This window comes from Bombyx mandarina, chromosome 07, assembly GCF_030267445.1.
Source record: "Bombyx mandarina strain Sakado chromosome 07, ASM3026744v2".
Lineage (NCBI taxonomy): Eukaryota > Metazoa > Arthropoda > Insecta > Lepidoptera > Bombycidae > Bombyx > Bombyx mandarina.
In genome coordinates, this window is record NC_143214.1 from 6,848,766 (window position 1) to 6,864,841 (window position 16,076).

Genomic DNA, 16,076 nt, shown 5'->3' on the forward strand with positions numbered 1-16,076 from the left:
TATGCGACCCAAAATTATGAGCTTCTGTAATTCATGTCTCCCAGACATGACCCGCATGATGCGTCCCGCAACTTAGGGTAGTTGTAGTTCGGTGGACTATCCTTGATATAGCAGTGTCTGGGATTAGGTTAACACTGCACCAGTCCCGGCTTTTGAGAGCGGTATCTCTTGATCACATCACCTACCTTCCTCCTATGTTCCGATTAGAATCGGATGCTAGGATAGCAAGCGCAGGGATTGAGTTTGGTACGATTCGCATACTGTCCACACATACAGAGTCAAAATGTTGCCATGCCAAAAAAGAGAAAAAAAAAGTACAAATCTAATATGTATATTTTCAAATTTAACAACTAAAATATCGTTTACGTTTTTTTGTTACTTACTGTTAAGTGGTCACCGGAGTTCATGGTTGTCCAAATTTAATCAACTGAAAGAGGCTTAGAGATTATCCACCATATGCCCCAGGGGGAACAGTAACTGGACAGATAGAAGGAGGTGATAGATATTGAGGAGACTGTAAAGTGAATCGACCAAGCGTCTGAATAACTTCACACGGATATTACTAACACTAATCACTGTACCATTGATCCTCGAAAGTAGCGAGAACTCTCCAAGAAAACGCTTAGTTAGGCTTATTAAGCTGAACAGCAATTAATGAGCTACTCGAAGAGAAAGAAACTCTTAGATATCACAACTTGAATGCCCTCGTCCAATTTAAGAGACGAAGTCGAAACACGAATTATATTTACTAAAGCTCCTTAAGCTGAAAGGCATGCATCTCTGCAGTGTCGGGTTAAATATCATATCTGTTTGGTAAGGCGATCCCTGCTTTAGTAAACGAATTAATTTAGCACAAGTATCGAAGTATAAGATGTGTTTTGTTCCAGCAAACCTATCCAACGTCGAGAAGCAGGAAATCAAAACGGTACGCATCGTCAAACGTGAGAGCGAAAGACGCCAACGCGACCGCGAACGTTCCTTACAGCCAATGTCGGATTGGCCCAACAATGTTACGGCCAACATCGAGCAGTTACTCGAGGAGGAGCTCGCGCAGCCAACCAACTACTCGAGGGCTGCCTCAGTCCCGCGAACCGAATACAAATACGACAACTACTACACCAGGCCCCAACCCGCGCCGCACGTTCGATCCAGTGACAAAAACCCAGACCTCAGTCCCAAATACGTGTCAAGTCCGTCTTTGTCAAATTACGATTATTCCCGCGACATCTCCTCGCTGAGCAGCAGCTACAACAAAAGCTACGATCGTTCCGGTTACGACAGGACCATTTCTCTTTCGACTCAGTACCTGAACAGTCCCACGGATAGTTCTAGAACGTTGACCAACGATCCGCTGTCGAAGACCAGTAGCATCGTCAGCCTGACCAGGTCCAATATGGAGCTGTCCCCTATATTCAAAAGTGAGGCGGCCAAGCAGATCATCACGGAGATGTCTTCGGATGCCCCTAAGAACGGTTCGTTGCACAGAAGACAAGTGCCGAAAGAGAAGAGGCGGCACAACACCGCGCCTCATCACCTCAGCGCGAAGACTCTCTATGAAATACCCAAAGATACTCCCAATCAAGACGTAAGTATATGCGATTAAGTTGCTTCCTTTATAATGGTGGTTTTTACTGGTGGTAGGGCCTCTTGTGAGTCCGCACGGGTAGGTACCACCGCCCCGCCTATTTCTGCCGTGAAGCAGTAATGCGTTTCGGTTTGAAGGGTGGGGCAGCCGTTGTAACTATACTGAGACCATAGAACTTATATCTCGAGGTGGGTAGCGCATTTACGTTGTAGATGTCTATGGGCTCCAGTAACCACTTAACATCAGGTGGCCTGTGAGCACGTCCACCCACCACCTCTAAGCAATAAAAAAAAAACGTGAACTTGATGTTTTCATTATGAGATAAAAAAATTAATATCTGTATAGTTTTTGTGTATTACTGAAACAGCAAAATTAATTCATTAATAGATTAAATAAAGAAATGAATTGTTTTCCGAAACAGTGTTTTTTAATAAGGTCATTACAGGTGCTTTTATAATAATCTACCATTGTTTCGGTTTTTTCAACTGTACAGAATCTGCAAGAAACTTAAAGTTTTCTGTTTTTTTTCAATCACACCTTTAGAATTGAAATGTCTTAATTCAAAATATGTAGCTTTAAGGTAAGCGCTTCATTGAAAAGAGACGGAAAGAGTGTGTTATCCTTTCCTAGACTAAAAGAGACTTTCTTTTTTTAAACTGATAGAATACGTCATGTTTATAAATCGTTCAAAATATAAAATCAATTAAGCTAAGTATAGGCTCAGTTACGCTGAATTAAGCCGCTTTCAGACTACGCTATAATATAATAGTATCTATACTAATATATAAATCTACAGTGATTTTTACGGATGTTCCGTTATAACTACGGAACCATGCATCCGATTGACTTAAAACTTGGTATCCATGTAGAAAATACATGTACTTAATGGATAGGCTAATATTTATGAGTGTTGGACTCCCTACACCAGTTGCGGGGGCGTTAATGATGAGAATCTTTGTGGGGACGAGAAATAGTAATGTTAATTTTAAATGCCCAGCGAAGCGGACGAGTACAGCTAGTATAGTATAATAGCTCATAGCACAACAATATCATACACCATACATTCTTATGGACACGTTCATACTGTACTGTACTATATATTATTGGCTAAGTATAGTTTGCTATACTATATGGTATAGCGTAGTCTGAAAGCAGCTATAGCCTCTCAAGGCTATCAGCTTAGGTAGGAAAAAAGAAAGTGTATGATGCGGTGCAGACGATGGCGCGGTCGGTGGACGACGCGGACATGGAGCGCGCGCTGCGCGGGGCGGCGCCGGACGTGGTGCGCTCGGCGCTGCCGCCGCGCGACCTGCGCCGGGCCGACAACACCATCGACCAGCTGCTAGCCGCGCCGCAGAAGATCGTCATTCCCGAGAGATATATCCCAGAAAAGGTAACAAATTGACACACGAAGAATCCCCAACATTTACATATATATTTACTGGTGGTAGGACCTCTTGTGAGTCCGCGCGGGTGGGTACCACCACCCTGCCTATTTCTACCGTGAAGCAGTAATGCTTTTCGGTTTGAAGGGTGGGGCAGCCGTTGTAACTATACTTGGGACCTTAGAACTTATATCTCAAGGTGGGTGGCGGCATTTACGTTGTAGATGTCTATGTACTCTAGTAATCACTTAACACCAAGTAGGCTGTGAGCTTGTCCAACCATTCAAACAAGAAAAAAAACCATAATACTTAAAAAAAAAAATTTTTCTTCCACATAAAATTGTTTACTTGCCCAAGGTAAAAGCTACACATATTCAAATATACAGCTACCTTAAATAAAAAATGAATTATACAGCGCGAATTAAGTATTTATTGGGAGTAAAACCGTTTGCACTAGGACGAATTTTTGGTTTCTTTTAAAACTAAAGTGTATTTTAAATTACTAAAAAGGATAGCATTAATACACGTGGTATATACTTATTTTTTTGCGATTAGCCACCAGAGCTGTCTCCGGAAGAACAGCAGAAGAGACAAGAGAAAGTTGAATCGATCAAGAAGATGTTGACCAGTACGTCTGCAGATCAGAGCAAGGTTTGCATAAATCAACTCACAGTATTATCTACTCGATAAGCCCGTCTAAAAATGAATAATTTCAAATCATTGTAATTACTAAATCAATTCAGTTAACCTTATTACATAACATTTATTATGTGGCAAATTCATTTTTGTATCTAACGGTCACAATTTCTCGAACATTCTCGAACATCAACTGACAATTCCATTATACTAATGTAAAATATTTCTCTTTGCCTATTTCGTTGTTTGCATCATGCTCCGCTTTCATTGTTGCTATCTATGTATGAACTAGTCGTTTTGCACGATCAACTTTTTATTTAGTTAGAACTAGTACATTATTTTTGAGTATCATCTTAATATATTTGTATGTTCTGTATTTAGTTCAATCATTATCTTTACACACGTATAGTGCCCTGTTAGTACTACAAAAGTCTAATTACAATGTTTTGGCTATATTTCATATAAAAGGAATAAGTATATATTAAATAAATAAAAAAGTGCCAGCTACTTATGGCTGACGAGGAGTAGTGAATCTGAAAAATATGACAAGGCATTATATTATGTGTTAAGTAACACTTGTATTTGTTGAATTGACTAATAAAGATTTTAGCAAAAAACGTTTATCGCGAACATATTTCGCATTAACAGTCATGTATTTTGATTCTTAAATAAATGTATATGAAAATGAAGTACCGTAAATTATTACTAGATGTCATTTATTACTAGATAGAAGTTAGTTTTGACATGAATCGATCATAGAAACGAATACAAGTGTGGCCCGTATGGCTGCTTTTAATGTTGACAGTGTGTATATTTGCAATCCTACGTGTTACCCATTGAGTTTCTCGCCGGATCTTCTCAATGAGTCGCGATTCCGATCCGGTGGTAGAATCAGCGAAGCACTGCTCCTGCTAGAGCTAGTGTTAGCAATTCTCTCAGGTTGAGTCCGTGAGCTCACCTACCCTTACTGGTAGTAGTTGAAATAGACCTTTAGGCTATCAACGATTAGGTGGATCGCGGTTCCGATCCGGTGGTAGATTCTGCGAAGCACTGCTACGGTCAGTGTTAGCATCACTCCGGTTTGAGCCCCGTGAGCTCACCTACTAGTTAAGGTTACGCTGAAATAGCCTCTCAAGGCTATCAGCTTAGGTAGGAAAAAAAAGGTAGGGGGAAAAAAAACACGCTCCCTGTGCCGTCAGAGCCCCCAGCCGGAGGAAAAGCGGCGCCGCGAGCATCTACTGCAGATGAACCAGATCCTCGCCAAGCAGGTCACCGAGATGAGCAAAATTATCGCCGGTAAGACTGAGTCTGTCATGCCCTTAATATTGTTTTGTTTTCGATTAGCGGTATATTAAATTGGATCCCTCCTTTTTGTTAATTTCAATTAGACTTTAAATTCTAGAAGTTAACGTACGTTTTTGATTGATTAATACTATTTTCTATGTTACTCAGTACTATGTTTCACGTTTCGATTTGATGTACCTATTGAATATGGAATTTGCTATGTGGCCTGTAATGATGCAGAGTACAGTCGTATTTTTTCATTTTTTATTAATTAATACTGTTTGAACTTTTTCGCACTTTTTAATTATACATTTTGTTCGTGTGGTTTATGAGAATTACCAAAGATTACGCAACGATAAATATCTATTAACAAATATGACGTCATAAAAGATATTAAGACGTGCAATTTCTAATAATTTATAGAGAATAAATATGATATTGTCAAGTAAAACGTACTTTGAATTGACAGGCTGTTGCGGTAAAACTCATTAAAGATCGCTTTGTGATTTAACACGCAGGTACATAAATCGACCGGTACATAAATAGCCGTTGTAACTATACTGAGACCTTAGAACTTATACCTCAAGGTGGGTGGCGCATTTACGTTGTAGATGTCCATGGGCTCCAGTAACCGCTTAACACCAGGTGGGCTCTGAGCTCGTTCACCCATCTAAGCAACAAAATAAAAAAAAATCGATTTGGTAATTCTTGTAAGTGTTTGACGTGACTAACTTCACGTGTGTCCGCATGTAACGAAGTTCCGCTTGATGTCTTTTGTAACGTTCTCTGCAGGAAACAACTCGGAACAAGGGCCGTCCGCCTCAAACAATTGATAGGCTTTACACCCGAACATGATATATTATAACATAAAAATGCACATCCTCTCACCACATCCCTATAGTTCACATTACACTCGACTAAATATTCTAAACGATTGGCTGAAACCGGACGGACGGTCCTTCGAAGAAATCTGAAATGCGGAGTCGCAGCATGATAGCCTTTTGCGCATTTTGTGTGAGTAGTTTTCTATTAAAACTCTTTTTTTGTTTGTTTTTTAATCCGCGTAGTTGCCTGGTTTTATTTGCATATCGACGCTTGAAAGGCAAACGTGACTAAGCGACAATAACTGCTTTGTACATAAATGATAGGCAATAACGATATTCGATACGCGAAAAAAACATATTTCTAGGTCTATTAAAATCATTACAATCCTACAGCTAGATTCATTGAAATAGATTTTGTTTTCAGGTATTTCAACTTTAAATTAGTCTACTGTAAAGTTCACGCATTGTCGCTTAGTCACGTTTGCCTTTCAAGCGTCGATATTAATAACGTGTGTTTGTTTGTTGATGTGTGTCAATTGATTTCGTGTAAATTAGCGTTGTGTTTTCGTGATAGTGAAAGCGTTGGAGGAGCTGCCGCTAAATCAGAGTGACCCAGAGGCGGAGGATCGTTCGCCGGACGTCGAACTACCGATATATCAACAGCGCGACAACTTTTTCACATAAAAACCCACAGAATATTAATAAATCTTTCAAATCAACGTATACTAGACGATGACCGATTTTTTTTTGATAACGCCATCTTGGTTAGTTGCCCTCAATTAAAAAAAATAGTATTATTATTCGCCAATAGATGTCGGGAAGAGTTGATTATTGAAAACACGAATAAAACAACATTTTCTGAAAATAAATCGTAGCTAGATCGATTTATCGCCCCCGAAATCCCTGTATTCTAAATTTTATGAAAATCGTTGGAGCCGTTTCCGAGATTCAGATTATATATATATTAATATACAAGAATTGCTCGTTTAAAGGTATCAACGTATATCTATGAGTGTTGAACTTAAAATAAACGAACATAATTCCCAAATCTCTAATTTAAATATTACCATTTCTTAATTTTATTCATCTGTGTTGATCCTTTTTGATCTGGTATGAATTTTTAGCGCTCAGTGGGATATAGAACATCGTGAATCGTATAAATTTACTCACACATTTCTATGTGTCTATAACGTATACACGCTTGCAATGAAGCCTGAGCTTTATAGTTATATCGAACAGTGTAATCAATCAATTAATGATTTAGTATAGGTATTAATGCACCGGCTTCTGAATACAACGTATCGTATTTTATCATAATATTATATATCGTCTCAGGAAACAACTGTTGTATGGATCGCATTAGATGTGACCGAAAATGTTGGTAATAATAATAGTACCTTCTACCGTAATCTAGTAATCATTTATATATCAATATTTTTATGTCAATTTAAGAAATCAAATACTCTTGATTGAGAAACTGGTCAAATATATGTCATTTATTCGTAGAGACGTACTTAACATAAGGCCTTATCTACAAGATGTAAAAAGCTACATATTTAATTAAAAAATTACTTATGTATATACACTCGAAAACCACATTTCAGAAACACCAAGTCTCGCCTATTTCATTTCTCAAAAGAAAAAAATACAATTTGAATGTTCATAAAGAAATGTATGTAATTGCTTAAACTTCAGATAGGTTATAAAGTTGCCAATCAAAATCAAACATATAGTGATGCGCTGATTTTGAAGGAATTGACTTTTTTAATGTTTGCTCAACGTACTACATTCCTATAGAAGCTTATGATGATAGCTTACTAATTCATCGAATTCTTTTGGTAAATTTCTTCCCCCAAGTAGTTGCTTCCGATGACAAAAGTTGCAATGAATAGCAAAAGACTTAGAATTTGTGATTATAATTCACGGAATTATATCGTTACGATTTTTATTGCGTGTCACTGGATTTATTGTATTTGACCACGAACGCCGTTCAATCCCTAGGAAATGAAATAATGCGAAATACCTACGTATGAGTACCAGTGAGTTGTATAATTTAAATGATTGGTCGTTAATTATATTTACCACTTCCAGTAACCACTTAACACCAGGTGAGCTGTGAGCTCGTCCACCCATCTAAGCAATAAAAAAAAGTAACGAATAAAAAATAATGTATTAACTTCTAGTACATACGAAGTAATACTTAAACTCTGAACCGTATATATCGATTATTATTTGCTATGGAACAGCGAGATCTCCTCGCAAAGGTCTTCTAATAAAAGTAGAATTTGATGTATGTGGTGGTTATAGTAATATTACAAATGTTTTTTTTTTAAATGCCATAATAATTAAAGTAATTGTTTCCTTAAATGAAAGCGAATGTTGAATGCGTTTTAGTATTTTCTTTGTTTTGTAAAATAATATTATGTTAGAAGTAAATTATTTTCTTGTGCTATACAATATTGTTTAGATCGGTAACGTAATTGATTTTCATACGTGTATTTTATACATTAAATTTTTTTGAACAGGTTTCATTGAATCTGTTTAATTGTGTGATATAATACCCCAATTTTACTAATAAGGTAAAGGATGTAATTTTTAATAATCCCGAGTTAGAATCTTATATCTCATCGTGTTTTTTTTGAATATTTTATGGCCTGGTAATGAGTCCTTTACGTCAAGTCTTTTATGTTCATAATTTCTGTTATAGTAGGAAATATGGAATGAAGCAAAATGAGATGTGGTTGATTTATTTGTGTAATCAATCGGGATAAAATTACACGAAACGAGATGAGATGGGATGAGATAAGATCTCAGTAAAACGGTGGTTATTTACTGAGACTTTGTCTGCGGACTTTTTGGAAGAGCCCGAGAAGCTACGTTTAGCAGCTTTGTTTCATTTTTTCACATCTGTGCCCTTTCACAAATGCTAAATAGTTAATAAACCACCGTAATTACATAATTAAATGTGAAAAAATACTAAATAAACAAAATAAAATAATTCACATAAGTTTGCTCCTTGCGTGTTCCCGCCAAAAAGTTCCATCGATACGTTCAACCTGAGCTTAATGTAGAAGATACTTATTAACTAATTTATTTTTAATCAATCAATAGTTTTTTTTTAATACGCAATACAAAGGATATTTGGAGATACCACCGAATGTACAGAACAGTATTTAAAATCAACTAAATATCACGTTACTTTGTAAGTTTTTTTTTAAATACATTTTTAATCTGTGCCATAGAATAAGTCTATGACGGTCCTAAAAAATTTGAAGGAGCCTATATAATCTGTAATTAGTAGAATTTATCAATTTTATAGGGAACTTATTTAGATAAAACTTTAATGATACGAATAGCCGATACATTATAGGTTTTGTTCATAAAATATGTAGTCAATTAAATGTCTATTATAACGATATAAAGTACGTAAAAACCTATTAACTGTCTTTTCAATAAATTATAAGCTTGTATTATATTTATCAGTAGAAAACTATAAGACTTGTCAAATGTAATCAAATTTAGAAGGCTGACGCGTTTGTTACGGACGTTTTAAGTTATTGTTTGCCTTAAAAAGTTTAATATGTTCATTAATACTATCAACATTTCTGTAGGCTTGTATTAAACTAATAAGAATTGTCGAAAATAAAAATAAAAAAAACTTAAATGTGCCGTTAGCCATGTTGAAAATTTAATTAAATGCTAATTAATATGTTCAAAAATAATTTGTATAAAACGTACCCAGAACAGTTGACTTGGCCTTAAATGAGTTGTTATGTAAGTACCTACAGGGAATTGTGCATATTATTTTATAATAATACTATCCTATTCTATAGTAGATCTTGTAATTATAGTGCGTATGTTGTTCACATCTGAAAATAAAAGTAATCCTAGGAAAAAACTGTGTTTTTCATTTATCAAAATTTCATCGGTTTTTTTTTTCAAAAGTTGGTAAAGTTGCTTATGACTGAGGTCCTGGTGTAAAGTGAATACCAAGGCCCCTAGAAATAATGAATTCCGCAATTTATTTTAGCTAAATACTTTGCGGTACTAACGAGGACTTCTTACATAAAAGAAACTAATATTAACTATTACTTATTTTATGAAACTATAAGGGAAACTAAGGCTTCCGCATAATAAATTCACAAACTGCCTTAAAGTTCTGGCATTCAATTACATTACAGAGTAATTCTTCTATAACACGTTAGATACATACCTACAAAGTCCCGTGTTGTATGAAACCGTGTTATATGAGATTACAAACTAGTAGGTACAAAAGGGTGAGTATTTTTTTTTAATTTAACAACAACTCTGCTTGTATGTAATTTTTTTACCTATTAAATATAAAAAATAAGCAATAAAGTTTTGGTTAATCCCAATTATTGTGTGCTCATGGTGCATAATGTAGTTTACTCAATAATTTTAAACAAAAATTTGGTTATCGTGTTGTATTATAAGTATCATAAGCGGGCTTTGGGGGATTTTTGTTTTAGTGTTAGAGTGGAACCGTGTTGTAAAATACCGTGATGTAGGAGGGTTACATGTTATTATGTAGTAAATAGTCGACGTCGCCCAAAACGTGTCATTTCGGATCCTCCCAATCCACTAACGGTGCTTTTAGGTACCAAGCACCGGCCATCGTTCTCGTCGAACCCGTCGCTTGCGACGAAGGGCTCGGCGAGTAAATTAACCCACAGACACAGCCCACTGAGTTTCTCACCGGATCTCCTCAGTGGGTTGCGTTTCCGATTCGGCGGTAGACTCTGCGAAGCAGAATAAGAGCTGCGAAGAAGCTCTTGCTATGGTTAGTGCTGGCAACATCGTCAGGTTTGAGCCCCGTCAGCTCACCTACTAGTTTTTTTTAAATTATTTATATTTTTTTTTAAAACTTAGCTTTACACTATCAAAACGCAATATATCCTCGAAGAAAATAAAGCAGAATATAGTTGATGTAAGTACATTACGAACTCCAGCAAATAAAGCAATAAGATACGTAAATATATCAAAGAATTCGAGGCCAAAAGTACAAGATTATGAAGATCAAATAAGATGGGCGATCAATCAACAACGTCTTCGTGTAAACTGTAATTAGCAGTGCTACAATATTGTCAATATTCTTTTGTCCGACGCGCTGATCAACAATTGCGATTCGATCCACGTGCCTGTACTACCGCCGTGCGTACGATTGTGAGGCGTTCAATGCCAGTCTTCCTTCCGTTATATGGAGATCGCAGATACTTGAAGAGACAATAACCTTTAAATGTCAATGGATTTAGATCAATAGGATTTAAGATCGAGTCTCCTTTGTCTTAAATTAGGATATTGGAAAGTGTTTGGCTATTTCAAAGCTATTATAACGGTATAATCAATGATAATGTATTCTGTCATGACGATTTAATTTATTATTTTGAACGAAAATTTGTACGATTCTGCAAAAATAATAGGAAATTAAATAATAATAAAAAACACGTGTGGCACTCGGAGACTGCCGCGGTATAGCTATTGCATAGCATTTTTTATCAACTTATGCAATTATAAATCGACAATAATAATTTAATATTATAACAACAATAAAATAAGACCACGCTATATTTATAAACATTAACAAAAGCAAAACATTAACTGTCCCCTTCACACTCATAACCTAGACCGCGCGAGGGAGAGTTGGGCAGACTTTTCATTATGTGCATGCGGCAGTGCGACGTCACGCCGCGCGCTTATTCACAGACACTACACAAGCGCAACGTGTGAATGTGTTGAACGCGAGCTACATAGTAGGCGTAGAGGGGGTGTCAGGTAATTTTCGTTATGGAATTTCTTGATTCAATCGCCGTGCTCAAAGCCCGCGATAAAATCTATGCAATAGCTTAAAAATAAAAATAAAATATTTTGTACTTTTTTCTATCTATTCGTTGGTAGCAAGGGGGTATTCCAACTACGCATGGACCAGTAGATGAGCTCAGAGAGCTGATAGAATTGCTAACATTAGTTCTAGCAAGAGCAGTGCTTCGTTGAATAATTACTACCGGATCGGAATCGCGACCTACTGAGAAGACTCGGCGAGAAACTCAGTGGCTTATTTTGTAAGGTTAGATTAGGTGTGTAGTGGTTTTTTTTTCAAGTCTCGGAAAGTGTGCTCCCGGCACCTGATACTATAGACATAACTAATGTTTGATGTATGTCCATCCTCTATGAAGTCCGAGTAGTACCTTATACATATATGTAAGTAGTATTTTCGTTTTCCAAATTATAACTACTAATAATTTTATCTATTATTTAAATATTACTGGCGGTCAGACCTCTTGTGAGTCCGCACAGGTAGGTACCACCACCCCGCCTATTTCTGCCGTGAAGCAGTATTGCGTTTCGGTTTGAAGGGTAGCCGTTGTAACTATACTGAGACCTTAGAACTAATATCTCAAGGTGGGTGGCGCATTTACGTTGTAGATGTCTATGGGTTCCAGTAACCACTTAACACCAGGTGGGCTGTGAGCTCGTCCACTCATTTAAGCAATAAATAATAAAAAAATATAAAACTATATAGTTATAAATCTGGAAATGAGATAAATGCAATACAAATAAATAAACATTTGAGGTCACAATATTATGACGACCCACATTCTTTATTCTCGATTCGATTCAGTGCTACTTGCAGGGGTATCAGGCTATTGTGAATTTGAGCCTGTCATTTTTCTTTGAACACGATACCGTTGTTAAGTCTTGTTTGCTGATTTCTGCATTGACCACTGTTTTTGCCTAATTTTTTTTCGAAATATTGAGCTCTACAATTTCCTTAGAAGCTTCTAAATTTATTACATTTAACATATTTTAGACGAATAGGCTATATTATAATAATACTTTACCATAAAAAATACTTTATTATAAATAATGAAATAAATTTAATATATATAAAACATTTATAATAAATTTTTATTTTAATATATAATTTACAATAAAATTTGTGGAGCTTCGCACGTTCTTAAGTTATAAAGCTTACATCACTTCACGTGTAGAATTTTTACTATAATAGATAAAACATATTAAAGCAGACTTCATTTTTATAAGTAGGCAGGAACGGACCCACATAAAATCTCTAAGTTATCTTTTTGCCCTATCTAATTGGCCCTAATTAATTCACTGACTACTCACGGACTGGTAGGTGAGCTCACGGGCTTAACCTGAAACACTATGTCGCAGAATCTACCACTGAATCGGAATTGTGACCTATTGAGAAGATCCTGCTAGAAACTCTGTGGTCTGTGTCTACGGGATATCTAAGTTAATTATGAAGTTATATGAATTTAAAACTTAACGTCCTGGTAGTTTCATAATCAATTGATTATCAATCGCTATTCCTGAATTTTTTTCATCATATTTAATACTAGCGACCCGCCCTCACTTCGCTTCGGAAACTGTAATTTATTATTGATTTCGCTATTATTTAATGGATGTTATTATATATATAAACCTTCCTCTTCAATCACCCTATCTATTAAAAAAAACCGCATCAAAATCTGTTGGGTAGTCTTAAAGATTTAAGCATACATAGGGATATAGGGACCGAGAAAGCGACTTTGTTTTATACTAAGTAGTGAATTCACACTAAACAAAAAAATTCTAATGATAATTTTACTAAGCTTTTATTAAATTGAATAACTTGGCAGCTTGGAGTATTGGACACGATATATTCAGATGAAATTCATTACGATAAAAATATAACTCACAGAAGTAATTATAGTATTTCACATCTCAGTTTTACGGTCCAATCAGATGGTTAATGATCTCGAAAGAGGGAAATGTTATAAATGGATTTATTAGAATGTCTCCGAGTATCAACCAGGTCATGAGACTAATTGTTTTACAAAGAATTGTTTTCTTGCGGAAGATGATAGCCGGTAAAAGAAAAATAACACATGAGTCAAAATAGCCTATGTAAATTTGTGATACAACTGAATTTTTCGAAATTTACAGTTTGACATTGAATTTTACTCAGTTTTTGTAGTTTTTTTCGAAATATTTTTACTAGGAGATGAGTTCTATGTCTGACAGAACCCATAGACGCCCACTTCCCGATAAGAAGGACGCCTTTGAGGAACTGATAGAAAAGTTTCGAGGTATTCATAGTATAATTCTAGTAATAGTGGCTTTCTTTTTCTTTCTTTCAAACTTTACATCTGATTGTATCGCGACAGATACTGCTACCAAAAATTTTGAAGTTTACCCCTTGCAACTATCACTTCCACTGTGGAATTATATTTTATGTACAATCGGATATTTCTGTGCATTGATTCTACACGAAGGCGTTGCATCGTGGCGATTACGACTGGTTAGGAAGCGTTCAATATAAAATGTCCTTGTTTTAAAAACGATTAGTGACAAAGCATTTGAAGAAATTAGCTGTTAAAAATTTACACCAGTACATTCGAATTGAGGGTGTTGATAATATTTTCTATTATTGCTATTCAAATTAACAAAATTAAATATATAGTCTCTTATCTAGATGGCACATTAAGAGATTTTGTTTCGTACGTAGCAATGTTGACAGTTTATGTTACGGGTTTTCTACATACGGGTTATTAACTAGATATTATAATTACGAAATTAAAATTTTGCTCTGGTATTTCGCACTTATGTCCATGAGGTCTTTGTTATAAGGTTATGTTTGATTTGTTTATTGGTTGTTGTTTTAAATAAGTTCAAATTTAGATACTTTTGCTTTAGTATTTTTTTCCCGTACATATAGCATAAAGCAAATGAAATATATTTTTGTAGATTATTACTTTAGAATCATCTTCCAAGCCGGCTGGTCCCCGTGGAAGAGTACGACCACAACCCTCCAGGAAAACCACAAAAACAAAAAAACCACTAAACTGAACAAAGACTCTAAGAATTGTATAAAAATTGGAACTTATAATTTCAGGTCTTTGTCATCAATACAACATACAAACTCAATAATGCATTGAAAGATATAAAATGCGACATACTAGGACTCTCAGAAACTAGAAAAATGGGCTGCCACCTACGAAGCTGCCACATAAAAGAGTATTCAGACTATGTTTTCTGCTATATAGGAGAAACAAAGGGATCGTATGGAGTCGGATTTCTAATAAAAAAGGCATGGAAAAATAATATAACTAACTTTACTGGCATTTCGGAGCGAGTAGCGTTACTTCAAATGAATTTTGGAGGACTAGACATTTCTATAATTCAGGCATACGCACCCACGGAAAAATCAGACGATACAGAAATACAAAAATCTACAATGATTTGGAAAAAAGCTCACACACTATCCAATGAGAAAATTACAATATTAGGAGACTTCAATGCAAAAATAGGGCAACCCAAAAAGAAGAAAAACTCGTCATGGGACAGTATGGGCTAGGCCAAAGAGATGAAAGAGGCGAAAGACTGCAAGAATATGCATTGGAATATAGACTAGCAATAATCAACACTTATTTCAAAAAAGATCCAGCAGAAGATGGACTTGGAACTCACCAGACGAAAAGGTTAAAAACGAAATCAAAAATTCAAAAAGTCAGGAGCAAAGTAATTAGACAAAAAACAAAAATAACAGATGCCCTCACACAAGCTCTAAAATTGAAATGGCAGTGGGCAGGTCACGTATTGAGATACACAGACACCAGGTAGACAGTCAACACTACAATCTGGAAAGGGTCAATTGGCAAAAGAAGGATAGGGAGACCGAAAAGATGATGTGCTGACGACATAAACGAAATAATAGGAAAGGACTGGCAAACTATCGACAAGAAAGAAAGAGAACGAAAGAAAAGAAGAAAGAAAGATCAGTGGAAAGAAGTGGAGGAGGCCTTCACCCGAGGAGGGGTCCATATCCAATAACAAAAACTATCTCTTACTAACATTTAGACAATAAGCATTAATAACTAACTAAACATTAACAAATAAATACCACATTTGAAATGAAAGTTAAGGATAAGGAAATATAGGCTTTTTTATTTTTATTTATTTTATTTATTACTTTAAAATATATCAGTGTGCTTAGTGCGAGTTTTTTAACGTTCTCGATAACGTAAAAGTTAGCCCAATTTTGGATGCAGTTGGAACAGCGCCCCTAGCGACAAACGTAGGTAAACGATCCCACTCCATACAAATATGAGCTAACTTTTACGCTATCGAGAACGTTAAAAAACTCGCACTAAGCACACATTATGGATTTTAATGGATACCTTCGATCAACCCAACAAACAAGTTTATTAATTAGTTAAAGAAAAAACGGTAATCTGATAAAATACGCTAATTGTTGGCAGCGAATTAGCTATGGCTAATTACTTATTGTAATTAATTAATTAATTAATTATTTTACTGATTTCTTTTATCCTATGTCAA

The 16,076-nt window shown here is 35.7% G+C and overlaps 1 protein-coding gene across 1 annotated transcript in view; it reads left to right on the forward strand.

The window, feature by feature from the left end:
- The window catches only part of kmr (pleckstrin homology domain-containing family A member kramer), a 70,089-nt gene extending 60,477 nt beyond the window's left edge, over positions 1–9,612 (forward strand). The window contains exons 20-24 of the mRNA XM_089728926.1: positions 888–1,585; positions 2,802–2,978; positions 3,526–3,621; positions 4,806–4,902; positions 6,289–9,612. Coding sequence (XP_089585052.1) covers positions 888–1,585; positions 2,802–2,978; positions 3,526–3,621; positions 4,806–4,902; positions 6,289–6,398 — 1,178 coding nt within the window. The 3' untranslated portion in view covers positions 6,399–9,612. The remainder of the gene's footprint in view (positions 1–887; positions 1,586–2,801; positions 2,979–3,525; positions 3,622–4,805; positions 4,903–6,288) is intronic.
- Positions 9,613–16,076: the final 6,464 nt, after the last annotated feature.